This window comes from Elephas maximus, chromosome 12 (genome assembly GCF_024166365.1).
Source record: "Elephas maximus indicus isolate mEleMax1 chromosome 12, mEleMax1 primary haplotype, whole genome shotgun sequence".
Classification (NCBI taxonomy): domain Eukaryota; kingdom Metazoa; phylum Chordata; class Mammalia; order Proboscidea; family Elephantidae; genus Elephas; species Elephas maximus.
In genome coordinates, this window is record NC_064830.1 from 110,164,785 (window position 1) to 110,187,256 (window position 22,472).

A 22,472-nucleotide genomic window follows, 5' to 3' on the forward strand; every position below is an offset into this window, starting at 1 on the left:
TTAAATAAATGAAATTTGTCTTTGTTTTTTTTTTTGGAGTAACATTTCTAGACAGATACATTGTCCAAGTTCTTACCATATTGTAGCTGTTATCTTCAGTAGGTGATCAGGGTTAAAAATTCGGGTGTTGTAAATAGCAGTGCTTTGTACCTTGCAGTTGTGACAGTTTTGGAAAACGTAAAAGGCAAGATGGTGGGCTTTTGTTGTTGAGAGAAATTTCTGTCTGGATAGAATATCCCATATAATGAGTGATCAAAAGAAATTAAAACTTTTTTCCGTCAGTAGAAATTGGGAAACTGGTGTTTAACATGGAAACCCTGGTGGCGTAGTGCTGAAGTGCTATAACTGCTAACCAAGAGGTCGGCAGTTCATATCCGCCAGGTGCTCCTTGGAAACTGTATGGGGCAGTTCTGCTCTGTCCTATAGGGTCGCTATGAGTCGGAACTGACTCGATAGCAGTGGGTTTGGTTTTTTTTTTTTTTTTTTGGTTTAACATGTGAAAATTGTTACTATCCAGAAGTTATGTTCTTGCTCTTGCTTTCTCAGTTCTTCTATTGCCAAGGCTGAATTACCGCCAGATTTCCTCCGCACTGAAAAAACTTTTATTTTGGAATAACTGAAGGTGCAGTGGTTAAGTGCTTGGCTGGTAATTCAAAGGTTGGCTGTCTGAGCCCACTAGCCACTCCCCGGGAGAAAGATGTGGCAGTCAGCTTCTGTAAAGATTACAGCTTTGGAAGCCTGTCGGGGCAGCTCTCCTCTGCCCTGTACAGGACTGCGTGGAGATAGAATTGACTTGACAGCAGTGGGTCTGGTTTGGTTTTAGTTTATGTATCTATCCTGATCTTTTTGAGGACCCTGTGACTACTCCTATCAGAAAATGTTCCAGTTAATATATTTGAAGGACTGTTACAAACATTTCTTCAGGATTGTTTAAAATATCTTAGTAGGAAGTTAATTTTTAGAGATTTTTACATTGAGTTGATGGCTGAGACTTCACCAAAATTAAAGATAGGTAGCAGAACCGGATAGAAATAGCTGCTTTTTTATGTCATTTTTTAAATAACGGATTACAATTAGGAGGAGACAGAAGTTTGGCCAATAGTTTATATCGGGCACTTTTTAATTAGAATCTCATTTAATTTGTATGTGTAGAATTTACTTGAGAAAAATTGGTTGAGGTTATTTTTAACATTAACAGTGAAGTTAGAACGTGAAGCTGAAGAAGAACGAATACGGAAGCACAAAGCAGCTGCTGAGAAGGCTTTCCAGGAAGGAATCGCCAAAGCAAAACTGGTCATGCGTCGGACTCCCATCGGAACAGATCGGAACCATAATAGGTCAGTTACGAAATTTCATTTCTGTCATCTTCTAGGACCATCGTGTTGTTACGTTGTTAGCTGCAGAACTGTCTAAAGTACTAAGAAGGACAAGCCTCCCTGTTCATGGAGTTTAGACACAGATTGCTCATCACACGTGAATTGAATGTTTACCAAGTGCTGGGATTTTGAGGTTGAACTAGACATGTCCCTTCCCTTGAAGATCTCGAGCATGAGACTTAAGTTATGATGATAGGTGGAATCCAAATAGAGGTCTTTAAAAATGGTAACGTGTCTTAAATATTTGCATACATTTGTGAAACCTAGAGATAGGGAAATATTAAAAGTTATAAAAAATTACAGGTGTTAAGTGGGTCTCAGATTGTAAATGTTTTGGCATACTTGTCTTCACCTTATGTTGTGATTCGTGACAGTCTGGAGTTCTGCGCAGAGGAGGAATTCTGTCCGCTGTGGGTGTGAAAGCTCGTCGACGCTCTGTGACTGCCTTCCCCAAAAGTGACATCCTCCCGCCTTCCTGGTTCGTCATTGTCTTACTGAGCACCTGGTTGTGGTTTGTAGGTACTGGCTGTTCTCGGATGAAGTTCCAGGATTGTTCGTTGAAAAGGGCTGGGTCCATGACAGCATCGACTACCGATTCAGCTGCCGCCGCAGAGACCGCGCGGATTCTCCTGAAGAGGACTCCTGTCCCCGCAGTGAGTGTAGCCAGCGGTCACTTCCCTCTGCTCAGGCAGGGCCAGTGTCACGGGTGGCCTCTCCTGTGTCGGCTTTCTTTGTTTGCACAATTTCTTTATTGCCCTCTTAGGTAGATGTGTTTGGGTGGGATGGGAGAGTGTGAAACGAATAGTGAGAAGGAAGGAAGCTGACATTTGATCACCAGCTTCGTCCAGGCATAGCGTGAGAAGATAAAAGAGCTTGGATGTTAGGATTTATAGGAGTGGTCTTCAAGCTTTGCTCCTCGAAAACTCCCTTTGTGGGTACCTTAAGGGCTGAGATTGAGGTAAGGAGACCAAGAAGAGGTAGAGTTATATTTCCCCTTCTCCATTTTTGTAATTCTTCTGTTTAGTATTTATGGTGCCAAGCATTTTCTATCTGCTGGGGTTATAGCAGCAAGCAAGATGTGTAAGGTCCCAGATGTCATCTAAAATTCGCACGAGGAAAAGCACAACAAATATTAAACAGAATAAATCAGTGACTGGGAAGGAGCCATGAAGGGTGCTGATGATGTCCTTTTTCTCAATCTGGGTGCTGGTTACGTGGGTGTGTTCAGTTTACAGAACAACTCTGAAAGTGTGCTTTGTTGAATATTATGTATGTTCCAAGAAAGAAATTAATCAAAAAAAAATTTAATTAAAAAAAAAAAGGTAATATGGTTGGGCTAGATCAGGGTTTCTAACCCTCTGCATTGTTGACGTTTTGACCAGCTAATTCTTTGTAGTGAGGGGCTGTCTTGGAGATTGGAGGATGTTTTGCAACATCCTTGGCTTCTGCCAGCTAGATAAAAAGTGACAACCAAAAATGTCTACAGACATTCCCAGATGCCACCTGGGAGGCAGAGCCACTCCAGACATTCCCAGATGCCACCTGGGAGGCAGAGCCGCTCCAGACACTCCCAGATGCCACCTGGGAGGCAGGGCCGCTCCAGACACTCCCAGATGCCACCTGGGAGGCAGAGCCGCTCCAGACGTTCCCAGATGCCACCTGGGAGGCAGAGCCGCTCCAGACGTTCCCAGGTGCCACCTGGGAGGCAGGGCCGCTCCAGACACTCCCAGGTGCCACCTGGGAGGCAGGGCCGCTCCAGACGTTCCCAGGTGCCGCCTGGGAGGCAGGGCCGCTCCAGACACTCCCAGGTGCCACCTGGGAGGCAGGGCCGCTCCAGACGTTCCCAGGTGCCAACTGGGAGGCAGGGCCGCTCCAGACGTTCCCAGGTGCCAGCTGGGAGGCAGGGCCGCTCCAGACGTTCCCAGGTGCCAACTGGGAGGCAGGGCCGCTCCAGACGTTCCCAGGTGCCGCCTGGGAGGCAGAGAAGCTGGGTTGGGTGAGCCACAGGCTTCTTTCTCTAAGCAAAATTGCTCCCCAGGTATTGGATAATATTTCTTTAAGACATCTTTATTTTTTAAAGTAGTTCTCCTTCATTTTAGAGAAACTCATAACCCAAACCTCAAACTCAAAAAATTAGTAAGGAAACTACTAAATTTTTTATATACTCAAAAGCTTCAAATTCAAGACGTTTTAATGTTAAATTATGTTGTGTTAGATTTTGGCACTTAGAAAAATCTAGTTTTGGTAGACATAGGTGAGGCAGTTATGTTTCAGAGCAGTAAAAGTGAAATCACAGTCCTTAGACTGGGGAGAGATTCCGATTGGATGAGGGACTGTGATCTTATCATGTATTTCGGTGGCTCCCTTTAGAAATCAGGTTGATAGAGTTATAACCACCTGAAAGAAGGCCATCCAAGTCTCTTCACTTTTGGGCCATCTTAGTGGACGTTGTTTCTTTGCCTTTTCTAAGTCTGGCAGGGCCGGGTCTCTTTAAAATTGTTTGACTTAAAAGATTCAACAAAGTAACATGTTAGTATTGCAGGGAAGAAGTTTCAAGCTCAGGGGAGAGAATGGGGCAGAAGAGAATACCAGTGTTAAGTAAGACCTCAAATACGGTGATGTCCTAAAATGGGCTTTGACAAATTAGCTTAAAATATATCAGTGCCATGTATATAGGAACTGATTTACAAAAGCTTAATTGTATTATTTGACATTTGAAGCCTCCAGGGATAAGTTTGTAGTATTTATATATTTTAGTTGCCTCTGCTTCACCACAGGCTCTTTTGCTCTTAAAATTATATTCAAGGAGTAAATTACTACTTTGCTTTGATCTAAAGAGTTATTTAGTCATCCCTCTTCATTCTAAGTTGTGATACTCTTAAACTTTGAACTGTATTAACTACTCAACTTTAAAAACCAAAACCCATTGCCATTGAGTTGATTCCAACTCATAGCGACCCTATAGGACAGTAGAACTGCCCTGTAGAGTTTCCAGGGAGCACCTGGTGGATTTGAACTGCCCGACCTTTTGGTGAGCAGCCATAGCTCTTAACCACCGTGCCGCCAGAGTTTCCTGTTCACCTGCAGGGAGAGCAGATATCTCAAGTAGCATGCTCTAAGATACTCAAGAAAAATTGAGATCTGTTGTTCGTGTGGGTATATTTAATAAGCGGCATCTGTGTCATTGGTTGTTGGGGTTGGCATTGTGTACTGTTTAGGTTTGAAAGCAGGAATGGGATATTTACTACATTCAGCCTAATGTATAAATCTTCTTAGGTAAGAAAGCAAACATAGGCAAAAATACAAGTATGAACACACAACATGGACCAGCGTCAGAAGTTGCCGTGGAGACCACTGTACCCAAACAAGGACAGAATCTATGGTAATGTGAGGATTCCTCTGGTTGCTCTTTTTTCTTTTAAATGTTAAGGAAGAAAATGTTTAATGTGGTGACCTCAGTGAGTTAAGTAATCATCTATTAAGATCATTTTGTGTGACTGATTTCCTAGATGCCTAAACTCATTAGATTTGATTTTTTGATAAGAAAATATTTGTTTTTCCTAGGGTTTAGAATTGATTTTTTTTTTTTAGATCTTACATAGCATTAGAAATGCTCTTCAATCTGGGAATAGTTGTGTTTAGGATTTTCCTCTTTATTAATTACAAAGAAAGGAGTTGTATACTTAGTCTTCCTTTGTGTGCAATTCTGCCTTTAGGCAGGGAACTAGGTTTTGGGGGTCTCATCCACTTAGTTATTGTGTTAACTGCTTTAGCTATGATCACTTTTTGGTCTAATGACCTTTTACCTTTTAGTTTTTGATACAGATTTACTCGTTGAAGGCTCATGGACAAATGTGGGTGTTAACTTGAAGTTATCAAATTTGTCTCAGAGAAAATTGGCTCCAGTATCCTAGGATAAACGTAACATAGGCCAAATAGATACAGAGAATCCTTTGTTATACTTCTGGATATTATACTGTGAACGCGTATGGAATTTTGCTCTCAGAGCTCCTACCACTAACCCTAGATTATATTCTTAAGTGCTTGATTTGTAAGAGTTATTAGGTCTCTTTTGCTCTTACAGGTTTTTATGTGATAGTCAGAAGGAACTGGATGAGTTGCTAAACTGCCTCCACCCTCAGGGAATAAGAGAAAGTCAGCTCAAAGAGAGATTAGAGAAAAGGTAAGGATTTTCATCTTGCTTCTCATATCTGCCTACTTGTTTTCAGCATTAGCTATTATGAGTATCTTAGGTTTTCTTGCTTCTCCATAAAAGCTATTAAAGTAGAAAAAAGAATTTATGTCTGTAACACTTTTATGTATCACTTGGTATTCTCTTGGCACATCATGCTTATTTGAGAAAATGCATTAGTTAAACCACGTATATCCAGGTAACAGGGTTAGTCATTGACTGATGCATGCCAGGCACCAAGCTGTAAGCATCATTGTAATTATTTAGGTAGCCTTGCACATGTGCAGTTGGTCTTCAAAAGCTGTTCTGTCAATATTCATAATAGCTAAAAAAGTGGAAACAACCCAGATGTCAAGAGCTGGTGAACGGATAAACAAAATGTGATACGTCTATACAGTGGACTATTCAGCCATAAAGAGGGGATGAAGTACTGATACATGCAACAGCACAGGTCAGCCTAGAAAACATTGTGCTAAGTGAAAAAAGCCCGTACAAAGGACTGTATGTTGTATGATTCTTTTTATATGAAATGTTTAGAATAGGCAGATCCATAGAGACAAATAGATTAGTAGTTGTCAAGGGATAAGGAGGGGCAAGTGGGGAGTGACTGCCAACAAGTATGGGATTTCTACTTAGGGTCATGGAAGTGTTCTGGAATTAGATTGTGGTACTGATTCCACAAAGTAAAAACCACTGACGTGTACACTTTAAAATGGTGACTTTTATGCTGTGTGGAATTAAATCTCAGAATCCCCCCCAAACTGTTATTTCCGCAAAATCAGCATTGACTCCATCTAGATTTGCTGGTGCTGTTTCCCGTTGTAGCCATCGCATCCTCTTTCTCTTCTTTACATTGTAGGTATGAGAGAACAGTCCTGTCTTGTACCATACCAAGGTTTCTGTCAAATCCAGAATAAGGTTTTGGCTTAAGGCCACCTTTAATTTCTGACTGTATGCTTATTTTCATGGTTGAATTAAGGTTTGATTGAAGAGAGAAGGGAAGTACCATTGAGTGCATATTCTGAGACAGAGTCAGACTTTTGTGAGTGATCGTGAGTACCTCGTTTTGGTGGCGTACTGGTTAAGAGTTCAGCTGCTAACCAAAAGATCAGCAGTTCGAATCCACCAGGCACTCCTTGGAAACCCCATGGGGCAGTTCTACCCTTTCCCTATAGGGTCGCTATGAGTCGGAATCGATCTGACGGCAGTGGGCTTGGTTGATGGGTAAGTTAATTACGATTGCATCGGACTGTCTTAATACAGATGTGTCTGTACAATTTAAGGGAGACAAGGGAAGATGTCACCAAACAGGGCCCCAAAGGAGTCCAGTTCTGCAGTCTTCTTTCTCTTTGGGTTGGACCGAGAGGACTTCTGGAAGAAATAAAATCAAGCACACTAAATATGAACAGATTGACTCTATTAAAAAAATTAGATTGTCAGATTAAAAACAAAGCTTACGCTTTTCTTTAATTTTTGTTGAACACTAAAAAAATGCCTTGTTTTGCTTGGTTTTGAACTTTTCAAAAAATATCAAACAGTATGTAGACTTTTGGAACGTGCTTTCAGGATACATTCTCTGATCATGTTGCAATAAAATCAGAAATAAATTATATGAAGATGACGAAAAAGATCTCAACTGCTAGTAAGTTAAATACATTTCTAGATAACTCTTAGATCAAGGGGAAATTATGTAGTATCTAGAAAGCAGTGAAAGAAGACTCATTCATGGGAAAACCAGTGTGACACAGTGATGTTATTAATACTAAATATCTATGATATTAAGAAAGAGAAAAGGGACTTAGTATTCAATTTAGGCGACCTTGATCTTTAGTTTTCCTCTTGGCGTGGGAAGCCAGCCATAAAACTTTAGGGCCCACTCAGAGTTGAGAGACATTGTTGATTGAACTTCAGAGGGTTAATCTTTAGTATAAGGGTGAAAGGGAATGTCATTGTAACAGTTTACTGCTCACATTCATGTTTCTTTTGTGCTGCAAAGAATTCCAAGCAGGTGATTTAAAGCTGTCACAGATTGGTAGCCATTCCGGGCAGCTGACAAAGTAAATTCACATTCTCTTTGGAAGAACGTAGTTTCAACCCAGGCTTTCAAGAATTCCCACAGAGAAAATTCTAAGATGCTCACAGTTAAAAAAAAAAAAACACAAAGAATCAAGGTACCGTGAATAAGAATTAGAAAAGCAACGGACTTCAGATATTGGAATGATCAAAAACAGAATAAAATAAATATATTTAGAATGAATCAAGAAATGAGAAAAATTTAAAAGTCTGTACAAGACAACTGGACTAAACCAAAAGCTGAGAAGTTTCACGAACACAACCAAACACTTTGAGGGACAGAGTAGCAGGGGCGGGGTCTAGGGACCATGGTTTTAGGGGGACATCTAGGTTGATTGGCATAACAGTTTATTGAGAAAATGTTCTGCATCCCATTTTGGTGAGTGGTGTCTGGAGTCTTAAACGCTAGCAAGCTAGCCATCTAAGATGCATCAATTGGTCCCAACCCATCTGGAGCAAAGGGGAATGAAGAACACTAAAGACACAAGGAAAATATTAGCTCAGGAGACAGAAAGGGCCACGTAAACCAGAGACTCCATCAGCCTGAGGCCAGAAGAGCTACCTGGTGCCCGGCTACTACTCATAACCGCCCTGACAGAGAACACAACAGAGTCCCTGCTGGAGCAGGAGAAAAGTGGGGCGCAGAACTCACATTCTAATAAAAAGACCAGACTTAATAGTCTAAGGCTAAAGGAACCCCAGAAGACATGGCGCCTGGACTCTTCGTTAACCTAGAGCTAAAACCATTCCTGCAGCCAGCTCTTCAGACAAGGATGAGACTGGACTGTAAGGCGTAAAATGATACCTGTGAGGCGTGTGCTTCTTAGTTCAAGTAGGTACATGAGACTAAACGGGCAGGTCCTGTCCAGAGGCGGAATGAGGCGGCAGAAAGGGACAGGAGCTGGTTGAATGGACATGGGAAACCTGGGGGATTGTGTGGTTACGTTATAGGGAGAGCAACTAGGGTCACATAATAATATGTGTATAAATTTTTGTACGGGAAATTGAGCTGTAAACTTTAACCTAAAGCACAATAAATTAAAAAAAAAATGTGCAGAAGACAATAGACTTTAAAAAACACTAAGGAAAAACAACAAAGAGCCAAATCTTCTAGAAATAAAGCATGTCATTCAACAGTGTCAGTGAATTGTATACTTAAAAGTGTGTAAAGTGGCAAATTTGTTACATATAGTTTACCACAATAAAATTAAACAAAAAACGCATATCGTTCAAATTGAAATTTAAAGAATATTTTCAAAATCTCCTTTACGCCCAAACCCTTCCCAACTCTTCTAGGTACCAGGACATTATCCACTCTATTCATCTGGCCCGGAAGCCAAATTTGGGTCTGAAATCCTGCGATGGCAATCAGGAGCTCTTAAACTTTCTTAGAAGTGATCTCATTGAAGTTGCTACAAGGTTACAAAAGGGGGGACTTGGATATGTGGAAGAAACATCAGAATTTGAAGCTCGGGTAAGAACATGTGGAAACACCCTTGTGTGTGTGTGTGTGTTTAATACTGTGTTTTCAGTGAGGGTTTACACAGCAGTTCCGGTTCCCATTCAGCCGTTTCTGCACAAGTTGTTGAGTGACATTGTTAACGTTCTTCACAGTGCGTGAACATTCTCATTATTTCCTTTCTGGTTGCTCCGTTTCCATTAATCTAGTTTCCCTGCTCCCTTACGTTCTCATCTTTGTTTTAATTGTCGATTGTTGGTCTCATATAGGTGATTTTTTAAAGGAAAGGTATACTTTGAGTGATATTCATTATTTTTTCAGCCACAAGGGGAGCTCAGGTTAGTTTCATTTCAAGGTATCTCGGCAGTAGTCGTGGGGAGTCCTCAGTTTGAACCAGTCCATGTTTTTCTGCCATCCTGTCAGGGTCCATCTGTTGTGGCGCTGATGAGAATGGTCAGTAGTGGTAACTGGACATGTTTAGTTCTTCTGGTCTTGGGGTAGATGAGCCCGTGGTTCATGTAGGCTAGGTTCTTCTTTGGTTTCTTTCTTTCTCTTTTGCTTCGGATGAGTAGAGACCAGTAGTGGTATCATGTATGGCTGCTCATGAGCTTTTAAGACCCCAGACACTGCTTACCACACTAGGATGTAGAACATAATATTATGTCGTCCTACAAGACCGTGGTCCTGATCCTTCAAACCCAGGAATCTAGGCCCGCAAGGTATTTGGTTATGTCTAAGGAGTATCTGTAACTGTGTCGTTTATTATATGTATAAATGTATGTGCTTAGAGTCATAGTTATACGTATGCATGGACCTGTGTACACACACGTATACACACGTGTACACGTGTGCCTACATACATGCATACATATATACCCACACGTGTTTTGGTTGTTTAAAAATTACATCTGCCATAGCAGTTACCAACAGGTCCTTTTTTCTTGCGTACTTTTTAGTGGTGTCGTTCACCTTTGTCAAGCTGTGCACACTTTACCCTCTCTGAGTATTTCCTTTCCCATCACCAGGGTAACAAGTGTCTGCTGTCTAGGGAGTGGTTGCTGCTTCCCCCCGTCCTTGGTAACCACTAATGAACGGTAGTTTCTGTATGGAAACACCCTTTTGAAAGTTGTTACTCATGGAAACTCAATTTGGAATTGTTCCCTGATACTTTTCTTGATTTCCCAAGATTACCCTGGAAATCATATATTTGAGTTTGTCTTGAAAGATGTGTGGAACGAAAAATTCTCTTTGTACATGTGATATTTTTCCTTTGTTGTCTTCTGCTGATGTCTGGAAAAACCTAATCATTGGCTCAGAAATTTTATTCAAAAAGAGCTTTGTATTAAGCTGAATGAAAACTGATTGTCAAGCTGTAGTTATATGACATCACTTAATATTTACCATATGATGCTGGTATTTTCAAGTATGAAACATGTGTGTCCTGCTTTTGTCCATCCTCTACACCTGGTCAGCTCAGCAGAGTTACGGGCATGGCTTATATTTCAAGAACTATTTACTGCTCAGAAGAGCCTTAAGCAGTTTAGGTAAAGACAGTTTAAGACACCTGATACCCCACATTCAACAGGTAAAGACAGTTCATGAGACCCCATACCCCACATTTGATGGGTTTAGGTATCAAAGCTGGAGAGAACATTGCTAAATAAAAAAATACTAGCCATCAATTACTGTGTTTTTTTTTTTTTTTTAGTGATTTTACATAACAAAATGTACGTATATATGGTTCTTTTTAAATTACATGCATATAGTATATATATTCTTGTAGCTATGTGATTTTTATGAGCAGTTGCATATTTTTGCCCATTTTTCCCATTTTATAAATGCTTTTTATTTTAGTCTATTTTTTTTTCCAAATAATTTAATTTTGTTGTTGATTTTACTTAGTCTTTTATATTACCTTTGCGTTATATAATAATCCGTAGGGTTGATACGATAATGTGCTACTGTCAGACTTCTGACACAAAGAATTTAAACATTTTTATGGCTCTTAATGATTTTTTGAAGAATTACTCAACCTGAAGAATTTTGCCAGTTTGAAATATTGCACATTTACTTCTTTTTATTTAACAAATATTTATCAACTGCCTACTATGTGTCAAACCCAGGCCTTGGTCATTATTGGGTTAGCATCATTTTCCTTTGTTTCTGTTGTAGGTATAAAATGACATCCTTTGTTTAGCATGTGTTGTGGGACTGGCAAGTTAGTGTGCAGTGTTAGAGAGCATGATTTCGATCAAGTGATTTACCTTGTTTCCTTGTCCATAAAATGTTTGTGAGCTTTAGATGAAAGATGAAATGCATAAATCATTTTACCTGGCATATAAATAATAAGCACTCAGTAAGTTTTGACACTTCTAGGCTTGTCTTTGCCTTGGAACTATAGCTTGCACATAGTAGGCACTTGGTAATTGGTGAATGAATATGTTATGCACCCTCCTTAAGTTGAGGAAGTTGTAGCATATGGTTTTACCCTTCACTTGGGAAATGGAAGTAGTCACCTACTTTCAAATGCCTAAGCCATCCAGCGAACTGAGGGAACAGCTCTGTTAATGCCACTTAGCCCATTTGATAGTTGGGGCTAGGTTCGTTTGAATTTAGTCTAGAGTGATTTGTTTCTACCTTTCTCTCATTCTGGTTTTTAAACAATTTCCTTTAGGTGATTTCATTAGAAAAACTGAAGGATTTTGGTGAGTGTGTGATTGCCCTTCAGGCCAGTGTCATAAAGAAATTTCTCCAAGGCTTCATGGCTCCGAAGCAAAAGAGAAGAAAACTCCAAAACGAAGATTCAGCCAAGACCGAGGAGGTGGATGAAGAGAGAAAAATGGCAGAGGAAGCAAAGGTACTTGGTTTTTGACGACGTGGTTTTATGGTTGTGTCAGAAGACCGATTTGACCTTGCCTAACCCGATGCTTTTGCCAGTGTTCCATTTTTATCACTTTTCACCGTGTTTGTGGTTTTTAGTGTCATCTTTGGAGCACAGCCATGGCATAGCCTCAGGGCTGTTTTGACGGTGGTCAGAGTGAGGGCTTTCCCCCTTTTACCAGAGCTGATGCTCCTATTTTCAAAGGTGGTGGCAGGGTTTATTTATTTATTTTATTGTTACTATTGTTGAGAATACACAGTAAACATACACCAGTTCCACAGTTTCTACGTGTAAAATTCAGTGACATCGATTACAGCCTTCGAGGCGTGCAGCCATTCTTAGCCGACTTCTCCAAGTTGTTCCTCCTCCGTTAACATCAACTTGCTGCTGCCTAAATTTCCTGTTGTCAGTCTGATCCCATATAGATAGTTCTTAAAAGAGCGTAATGCTCAAGGCAGACTGTTTTTCCTAGTTAAGCTAAATTATTGTTTGGTTTTAGGAAGACTTCAGGGGATATTTTTGGTTTAAGGTTTAAAGATTCTCTCAGTGCAGTAGTTCCAGGGCTTCATCCAGCCTCCATGGCTCCAGAAAGTCTGGAGTCCATGAGAATTTGAAATTCTGTTCTGCATTTCCCCCTTGTTGATCAGGATTCTTCTAAGAAATCTTTGATCAAAATGTTCAGTAATAGTAACCGGGCACTGTCCAATTCTTCTGGTCTCATGGCAGAGGAGGCAGTTGGTCCTGGAGGCAGTTCACGACACGTTCCATCTCTCCCTCCTATTCCTGAGACTCTCAGAAGGCTGTTGGAATTTCGTTGGAGATGGTGTTGAATCTGCAGATCGCCTTGGGTAGTCCAGCTATCTCAACAGTATCCAGTCTGAACGTGGAACATCTTTTTATTTATTTAAGCCTTCTTTAATCTCTCATGAAGCCCTGGTGGTGCAGTGGTTAAGAGCTCGGCTGCTAACCAAAAGGCCAGCAGCTTGAATCCACCAGCAGTGTTTCATAATTTTCATTTTATAAATCTTTCACACGCCTTGGTTAAATTTATTCCCAGGTATTTTATCCTCTTAGATGCTTTTGCTAATGAAATCATTTCTATAATTTTCCGATTGCTGGTGTATGCATATCCAGCTGATTTTTGTTTGTTGGCCTTGCATCCTCAACTTTGCTAAATTCCTCTGTTAGCTCTAGAATTTTTCTTGTGGACTCCTGGGTTTTCTGCACATAGGATGGTGTCATCCACGAACAGAGATAATTTTACTACTATTTTCCCAATCTGGACACCTTTCATTTCTTTTTCTTGTCTTACTGCTCTGGCTAGGACTTCTAATACAGCGTTGAATAGAAGTGGTGAGAGCAGAGTACCCTTGCCTAGTTTCTGATTTCAAGGGGAAAGCTCCCAGTCCTCCATTAAGTATGATGTTGGCTCTTGACTTTTCATATATGCCCTGAAACTTGCTGAGGAACTTCTCTTCCTTTCCCCTTGAGGGTTTTCATCAGGAAAGAATGTTGGGTTTAATCATGCTTTTTCCCGCATCCATAGAGATGATCATGTGGTCCTGTTCTTTTGTTCTGTTGATGTGGTGTATTATGTTGATGGATTGTCTAGTGTTGAACCCTGCCTGCATCCCTGGAATAAATCCCACTTGGTCAGGGTGTATGACTCTTAAGCCGTTGGATTCTGTTTGCTAGTATTTTGTTCAGGATTTTGCATCTACATTCGTAAAGGATATTGGCCTATAGTTTTCTTCTCTTGTAGTGTCTTTGTCTGGTTTTGGTATCAGAGTTATGTTCTGTGTTCCTTTTAAATGGTTACATTGCACCTGGCAATCTTCTATATAAGGTTTAAGATGTTAGATAGTCTATTTTGCTGTAGCTCTTCTCAGGTGTAATTTCTAGCCTTGCTGTATATTACATAGGTTTTGTTTTTAACTCAGTTCTTTACAAAAGAGCCTCTTTCTTTTCTTTTTTTTTAATTTTTATTGTGCTTTAAGTGAAAGTTTACAAATCAGGTCAGTCTCTCATACAGAAATTTATATGTGCCTTGCTATACTTCTAGTTGCTCTCCCCCTAATGAGACAGCACACTCCTCCTCTATTTTCACGTCCATTCAGCCAGCTTCTGACCCCCTCTGCCTTCTCATCTCCCCTTCAGACAGGAGTTACCCACATAGTCTCATGTGTCTACTTGATCCAAGAAGCTCCCTCCTCACCAGTATCATTTTCTGTCCTATAGTCCTGCCCAATCCCTGTTTGAAGAGTTGGCTTTGGGAATGGTTCCTGTCTTGGGCTAACACAAGGTCTGGGGAACTTGACCTCTGGGGTCCTTCTAGTCTCAGTCAGACCATTAAGCCTGGTCTTTTTAGGAGAATTTGGGGTCAGCATCCCACTGCTCTCCTGCTCCCTCAGAGTTCTCTGCTGTGCTCCCTGTCAGGACAGTCACCGGCTGTGGCTGGGCACCATCTAGTTCTTCTGGTCTCAGGATGATGTAGTCTCTGGTTTATGGGGCCGTTTCTGTCAGAAGAGCCTCTTTCTTGACGTGATCGGTCCAAGAGCCACAATCTCCACTTGCAGTTTCTTTCCCCCAACAATGTGTCCTGCTTCCTGAGAACCAGTAGTTGTCGAATTCTCGTTGAGTTCTTCCTGAGCGCTCAAGTCTGCAGTGAAGTAACCTTGCTGAGTTCTTCCTGAGCGCTCAAGTCTGCAGTGAAGTAACCTCGTTGAGTTCTTCCTGAGTGCTCAAGTCTGCAGTGAAGTAACCTCTTTTTAACTTGTCAGGTGAGGCTTGATCCTCAGATCGATTGGGGAGGAAAACATGAGTACTTTGCAGGCTTAACCTTGGGGCCCAGATGCTAATGGAAGGCATGGAAAACTTTCTTGGAAAATCAATTAGATTGCCTACTAAGTAGTTCTACAGTGTTCTGCATTAAAATGGCATTATGCCCTGCAAGCTCCCCGCCAAAGGTCAGCTCTGCCATAGTTCTGAAACTTTCCACTATGCTTTGCTTTGAAAGTTTCCACTTAGCAAGGGCCAGGGCTTTTCACCTGGCATGTGTCAGTCTCTGATCTGGGCTTCAGCTTCCTTGTTTGTAAAAGTAGATTGCTTCTCACACCCCTCTTTTGTAGGGGTTGATGATTCTAAATAGTTAATGCTTATTTCGTTTCTTTGAATTAAATGGGAAAGATGATGTATAATTTGGCAAAATCTGGGTTTTGTTTGGTTTTCTGTGTACTTTGGTTGTGTTTGGCCTGACAACCTGTTTTTCCATTTGAAACTTTCTTTTGTGGAGGAATGTGACCTGAACCCTCATTGTGGCCCTGCTAAGATATCATACCACCTTTCTGTTGTTAAACTAAGGAATTAATAAGCCACTGCCGTGGAGCTGATTCTGACTCATAGCGACCCCACAGGACAGAGTAGAACTGCCCTATAGAGTTTCCAAGGGGCGCCTGGTAGATTCGGACAGCCGACCTCTTGGCTAGCAGCCATAGCACTTAATCACTACGCCACCAGGGTTTATGGAATTAAGCTGGCTCTCCCTTGTTCTGTAGTACACTTCTCTAACTAGGGACTAACTTTATTTAAATATGTGCTAGAAGGTTTTAATTTTACACCAGAATAGTGTGTCTGAACCTCCCAGCAGCACTGCAGGACAGTGGATGTCTCCACTGTTGGGTGTCAGAACTTTTATCTTGTAGCTGTTGCTTTGTTTTTACAAATTACTTAAATATGGTAGAGTGCAATCGATGAACAGTGATGAATCCATGAAACACTTCATAACATGGTGGAGTCTGGAAGGCATTATGAGCAATGAAATTAGTTGCACAAGGGCAAATTTTGTATGAGACCACTATTATAAGAACTTGAGAAATAGTTTAAACAAAGAAGTAAATATTCTTTGATGGTTACGAGAAGGGGGAGGGAGAGGGGTTTTTACTAGATAGTAGATAAGAACTATTTTAGATGAAGGGAAAAACAACACAGTACGGGAGAGGTCAGCACAACAGAACTATACCAAAAGCAGTTTCCTGAATAAACTGAATGCTTTGAAGGCCAGCGTAGCAGAGGCAGGGGTTTGGGGACCATGGTTTCAGGGGACATCTGAGTCAATTGGCATAATAAAATCTATTAAGAAAACATTCAGCATCCCACTTCAAAGAGTGACATCTGGGATCTTAAATGCTAGGAAGCGGCCATCTAAGATGCATCAATTGGTCTCAACCCATGTGGAGCAAAGGAGAATGAAGAACACCAAAGACACAAGGTAATTATGAGCCCAGGACACAGAAAGGGCCACATAAACCAGAGACTACATCAGCCTGAGACCAGAAGAACTAGATGGTGCCCAGCTACAACTGATGACTGTCCTGACAGGGAACAGAACAGAGAACCCCTGAGGGAGCAGGAGAGCAGTGGGATGCAGACCCCAAATTCTCATAAGACCAGACTTAATGGTCTGACTGAGACTAGAGGGACCCCGGTGGGTCATGGTCGCCAGACCTTCTGTTAGCCCAAGACAGGAGCCATTCTTAAAGCCAACTCTTCAGACCAGGGATTGGACTGGACAATGGGATAGAAAATGATACTGGTGAAGAGTCTGCTTCTTGGATCAAGTAGACACGTGAGACAATGTAGGCAGCTCCTGTCTGGAGGGGAGAAGAGAGAGCACGAGGGGTCAGAAGCTGGCTGAATGGACATGGAAAAAGAGAGAGTGGAGGGAAGGCGTGTGTTGTGTCATTGGGGGAGAGCAGTTAGGAGTATATAGCAAGGTGTATATAAATTTTTGTAGGAGAGACTGACTTGATTTGTAAACTTTCACTTAAAGCGCAATAAAAATTAAAAATATATGATAGTGCTAGTGTGTGTGTGTGTATATGTGAATGTGTTTATGAATGAACGTGCTGGACTGTGTGGAATTCTGTGTGGTGGGAGGAGACCAGGGTGTTCTTTCCAAATCTTGAATGCCTGCCGTTTTTGTCCTCACAGGTAGAAGTCAGGTGAAGTCGAGTCTGGTCTAGGTTGATAACTCTGGGTACAGCAGGATGCTCAGGATGACCCAGTGTGTGTGTAATAAAAAAGAACTGGATTGGGAATCTGGAGTCCTGGATTTGTGCTGTCCCTGAACTGCTGTGAGACCTTAGGCAAACTTTCTTTCCATGTAAAATAGTAATAATGAATATTTATAGACTGTTCATAATAGGCAGAGTAGGAACAGCCCACATTTCCATCAGCTGATGGATTAACAAAATTTATCTGTACAATGGAATATTATTCAGGAGTGAAAAGGGAATGAAGTACTAAAGCCTGCTACAATATGAATAAGCCTCAAAATCATTACACCAAGTGAGAGAAGCCAGTAACACAAGGCCTCATGTTGTATGACATGATTTATAGGATATGTCTAGAAACCCTGGTGTCGTAGTGGTTAAGTGCTATGGTTGCTAACCAAAGGGTTGGCAGTTCTAATCCGCCAGGCGCTCCTTGGAAACTCTCTGGGGCAGTTCTACTCTGTCCTATAGGGTCGCTATGAGTCGGAACCGACTCGACGGCGCTGGGTTTGGTTTTTTGGTTTTGGTCTAGAACAGGCAAATCTAGAGGCGGAAACAGAATTAGTATTTGCCTAGAATTGGGGTAGGTGTTGGGTGGGGAACGGGGAATGGGTGCTGATGGCTTCCAGATTGCATTTTGGGGTGACGTTGTAAAATTAAATCATAGGAATGACTGCATAACCCTGCAAATATAAGAAAAACCACTAAACTGTGCACTTCACAGGGTGAATTTTATAATATATGAATTATATCTCAGTAAGGGGGTTAAATAAATTTATTTCCAGGATCCCTCCTGTTTTTTTTTTTTAATTTTAATGAAGTCATACGAGCTACTGAGTGCTCAAATTTTATAATTTATAGGAAATAATTTATACAGTGAAAAGCAGTACTGTGTGTAGGTGACTTTTCCTGAATAGCTAATGCAGTATACCTGGTTTTCCACTAGAGGACAGCAAAGCCCGCTTCCAGCTATTCCCTACCTATTTTTGATAAACACTCTTTCAGAACTGAACCTAAAATTCTCATTTTCCATTGGGAAAATTTGGGTTATTCTTGCGATAGAGACTCTGTGGTACTGTATGCTAATGTTGTATTTCATCAGGGGAGGTGGCCAATGAGGCAGCTGTAATTTGGACCCCAGATCTTACTGAAGAGGGAAGGAAATTATGTTGTATTTCGAAGGCAGATGTTGAAATGTCTGCAGTGTAGGTTAGAGAAAGGAATGAGTCAGTTTCTGGTAGACCTTTAGCAGTCTTAAATACAGATTTCTTTTGGTTGTTTGTATTACTTACCCAGAGCATCTCTGTGATTCTCTTGTTTCTGTAGAAAGAGAAAGGATAGCCTTTATTCCCTTTTCTCTCCACCACAGTTAGTGTGTAGTGTCCAGCTTCAGAGCTACCAACACTATCTTTGCCCCATTGCAGCTCTATTTTAAAGTCTGTGGCTTCCAGAATAACTAGCTTTTCCTTTAGGAGGAAGACACTATTACTTAAAATAGGCCTCTTTGCCTAGAGTAAAAACCAAACTTGTTGCCGTTGAGTTGATTCCGATAGCAGCCCTATTGGACAGAGTAGAACTGTTCCATAGGGTTTCCAGGAGTGGCTGGTGGATTCAAACTGCAGACCTTTTGGTTAGCAGCAGAGCTCTTAACCACTGTGGCACTAGGGCTTCAGGGTAGGGAAGTAAAATTTAGCTGTGATGTTGTCCGTGAGTAGAACCAGCTGAGTCGTAAAAGTATCCAGGCTGGGCCTTGTTGGTTGTGACTGAGCTCAGCAGTGTGACCTCCACAGGGTAGATGATACTCTGTTCATGTGTTCCTCCAGCTTTTGATGTATTGCCTAAGCTTTGCCTTGTCTATCGTTGATGTGTTTTCTCACTGTGAATGACACCCCTAAGTTGGCATTTGTTTACCTGGATGCTCCCCTAATCCGTAGGCTAGAAATGCCTTGAAAACATCAAAGAGTTGCTGTTTGACTAACAAAATGGTAATAGAAGTGACTTCACCCAAAATGTCATTTCTGAGGAGGAGAACTCCTTAGAAAGTGTGTTTTTAAGGGCGAGGGTTACGTTTATCACTGGAAATTCCTAATTATATTTTTCCCTGAACCTAGGTGTGTTTTAAAACTTCGGGCTAATTCTTAATTAACTTGTATTTTCTGATGGTAGAAAGGCTTGCAGCCAAAATGAAGTCAGACTAACCTGACTTTAAAATTTCTCTTTAGTTAGAAGTTGGTGATATAGTCAAGAGGAATATTTTGTATCAAATACTTGGTTCTCTTACGAGCTGTAGAATGTTTTATAGATATTGTTTACTATTTCTAGGCCGTGTGTCCTGGGATCGTGGCACCTGTTAGCCCAGAAGACGATAGTCTGTGAACCAGGGTTCTATTAGCTATGTGGCGTTGCGAACAAGCATTTACAGCACACACATGTTCCTGCCTTTAAATGAGTCCGAATCGTCCAAGTCAATTTCATTAGAAGAGACCTGTTCCCACTCTGCCCTTTTAGTTTTTTTGCATGGCCTTTTTTTGGCATATTTTTTCACCCTTAGAGCCTTGTTTTTCTCTGTAAAATAAATAGACTGGAGGAGCTCTAGAAGATCACGTGCTTGGGAATCTTCTGTATCTCCTGCCAGTTTTAGTCCTCTCTCGGTCATCATGACATGAAGAACCTGCACCTCGTGTCTTCAAGGTCACTGTAGTAACTCTTGCCTGGTTTGTTCTCTGTTTAGGTGGCATCTGCACTAGAAAAATGGAAGACAGCAATCCGTGAAGCTCAGACTTTTTCCAGAATGCATGTTCTGCTCGGGATGCTTGATGCCTGTATCAAGTGGGACATGTCAGCAGAAAATGCTAGATGCAAAGTTTGTCGAAAGAAAGGTATATTTAGACTCAAGTTGCTAATCTGAGTGTTTTAGGGCTTTCCCAAAAGGATTCTGTGTATACAACTTGTCAGTGTGGAGGGGCAGATTTTACCTTCTCCTGGAGCTCTGTGCTGTGCTAGTCTCTGAAGTCATATGCCAGTGAATCGAAGCAGAGGCCCTTCATTGCTCAGTTTAGTACAAAATAAGACCAGTTGCTCTCTCCAATCTTTAATTTTCTGCAAGGAGCAAAATTAGTTTATCTAAAATTTTAAATCTTTTTATGTTCTCAGAACTTCAGTCATCTGTGAAGTAAGACAGGTGCTACCAGCAGGGGGCAGTCCTTATACATTGTGGAGACTGCTGGGGCTTAGCCTCAGTCCTCCCAGCACCAAGGCCTGTAGCAAGGTGTTTGAGACCGTGTAATGCTGAGGTCTTTCAGAGCCCATGTGTGCAAAAGGAACTTTGTGGCTGAAAGCTCCCCAGTGATTGACTTCTCAGGGGCTAACGTTGTTTTGTGAATTGGGTAAAGACCTCTAAAATCATTCAGTTGCTATAAAGTTGGCTTAATGTATTTTCACAGATAAGGAAACAGAAGGACTTGAGAGAACCGTGTCAGGTAGCAGTTGGGAAACGTTTGAGGGGTTGAGGAGAAGGAAGGGCGGAAACTGTAATACTTCCTAGCGGATTCATCTCTCGGGGAAGAGGAGAGCAAACAAAATTTCATGCTGTCACTTGGTTTTTCTGCGTCCTAGTAAATGCTGACTGTCTTGGTCTAGCCCTGGGTAGATTGTGGGATGTAAGTCAGGAGACCTGAGCCCTAAATTTCCTGTGGTCCAGATATGTTACATTCTTTCCAGAAAATGATTGCATTTTTTAAAAAACGGGGTCAGATTTTTCTTCCGTGATATTAATTGAAGGCGAGCAGCTCTTCCCTCCAGCTTGTTGGCTGTTGCCGTGCTCCAGACAGTGCTCTGCAAGTTTCTCTCCTTGCAGGTGAGGATGACAAACTGATCTTGTGTGATGAGTGTAATAAAGCCTTCCACCTGTTTTGTCTGAGGCCGGCCCTGTACGAAGTACCAGATGGTGAGTGGCAGTGCCCAGCTTGCCAGCCTGCTACCGCCAGGCGCAACTCCCGTGGCAGGTGAGAATCTTTTCTTTCAAAAATAAATAGGTAGCTATTTTTTTTATTATAATTAAGCTTCAGTTGTTCAGACTGGAGGATCCCGAGGAGCTTTAAGTTCATCTTTTGGCTACAAAGATGGTCATTTAAAGTATCACAACATCGCAGTAGAAGCTCCAGGGCCCCTTGTGTAATTGTAGCTTAGTGTTGACGTTTCTAGTTTTCACTGCCGTTCGGTCTTAAGGACAGTGGACCTCCCTCTGCCTTTTGTTCCCACGTCACCCACTTCTTGCTTCTTGGTGACTGTTTCTGCCACCACCCTCTGCTGAAAACCTTCCGTCAAACTCATTGCTGTCTCTGCCCAGGTCTGTTGTACTTCCTTATAAAACTGTGGTGCCAGCTGGGACATCTTCTTCTCTCTCATTCTCCATTTCTTTGCCACATGCTGTCAATTCACTGTCCAGATGTCTTATGAATCCGTCTCCTGCTCTTCTCCATGGTCCCTGCTGTCATTTGACTCTCCTGCAGCTCTCACCTGGATTCCTTCAGTGACTTTTCAGCTCTTCTTTCTCCTCTCATATCTTTTTCACGCTTAGCCATCCAGCCATTGTGATATCAGAATAATTGACATAAGATCAAGATCTGCTCGTGTCACTTTCCTGTTCAGAAACTTTCAGTTTTTCCATTGCCACTAGAATAAAATCCACACTCCTTAGCCTGACTTCTGAGGCTCCTATTATGCAACGCTAGCCTGTGTTTTTATGAGCCCTGTTTCCCATATTTGTGTGACTATTGCAGGCTGTTTATTACTAGTCCTTGTCTCTTTTGCTCTCTTCCCAGCTAGAATACTTCCTCTCCCTAGAACTCCCAATTGGGCGAACTGCCTAGAGCCCAGCTAAAATTGCACTGTCTTTTGAAACACCCTTACATCCTTAGAATTAGTTGTTCCTCCTCTGTGTTCCAGCTGAGCTTTAGATCTCTAAAACAGTACTTAGTGCACCTTGCCTTGAGGGTTGGTTTTGTACACGACTGTCTTCACTATGAGTCGGAATTGACTTGATGACAATGGGTTTGGTTTTTTTTTTTTTTTGGTCTTCCCAGTGAGGTTGTTAGTGCCCTGAGAGTAGAAATGGTGCTTTGTTTAACATCCGAATGCCATTAAGGCTAAACACGGCCTTGTAGAGGACACACCTAATATTCGCTAAGTTAATACCGTGTTTTCCACATTGAGATTTGAGGTAGGGAAAGGGCAGTATACAGGCACTCTGGCTTGGCCTTTCTTTTCAAGAGCAGAGCTGTTTGATCCTGACTCCGCCAAACAGTATTACTTGGGTATTTCTCACCCCATTCCAGCTACACTTAGAGCCATGAGGCTACTCTGCAAGGGTGGGGCTTTGGACCAGCTGTTCGGAGCTGGTATTACCATTGCTTTGATGTTGCAGTCATCTGCAAGCTGT

At 41.6% G+C, this 22,472-nt stretch overlaps 1 protein-coding gene across 2 annotated transcripts in view; it reads left to right on the top strand.

Annotated features, from left to right (window-relative positions):
- The window catches only part of BAZ1B (bromodomain adjacent to zinc finger domain 1B), an 82,585-nt gene that overhangs the window by 54,412 nt on the left and 5,701 nt on the right, over nucleotides 1–22,472 (top strand). For both annotated transcript variants that reach the window (XM_049902722.1, XM_049902723.1), the window contains exons 8-15: nucleotides 1,199–1,337; nucleotides 1,896–2,029; nucleotides 4,653–4,758; nucleotides 5,461–5,559; nucleotides 8,938–9,115; nucleotides 11,775–11,957; nucleotides 19,764–19,911; nucleotides 20,889–21,036. In XM_049902722.1, coding sequence (XP_049758679.1) covers nucleotides 1,199–1,337; nucleotides 1,896–2,029; nucleotides 4,653–4,758; nucleotides 5,461–5,559; nucleotides 8,938–9,115; nucleotides 11,775–11,957; nucleotides 19,764–19,911; nucleotides 20,889–21,036 — 1,135 coding nt within the window. The remainder of the gene's footprint in view (nucleotides 1–1,198; nucleotides 1,338–1,895; nucleotides 2,030–4,652; nucleotides 4,759–5,460; nucleotides 5,560–8,937; nucleotides 9,116–11,774; nucleotides 11,958–19,763; nucleotides 19,912–20,888; nucleotides 21,037–22,472) is intronic.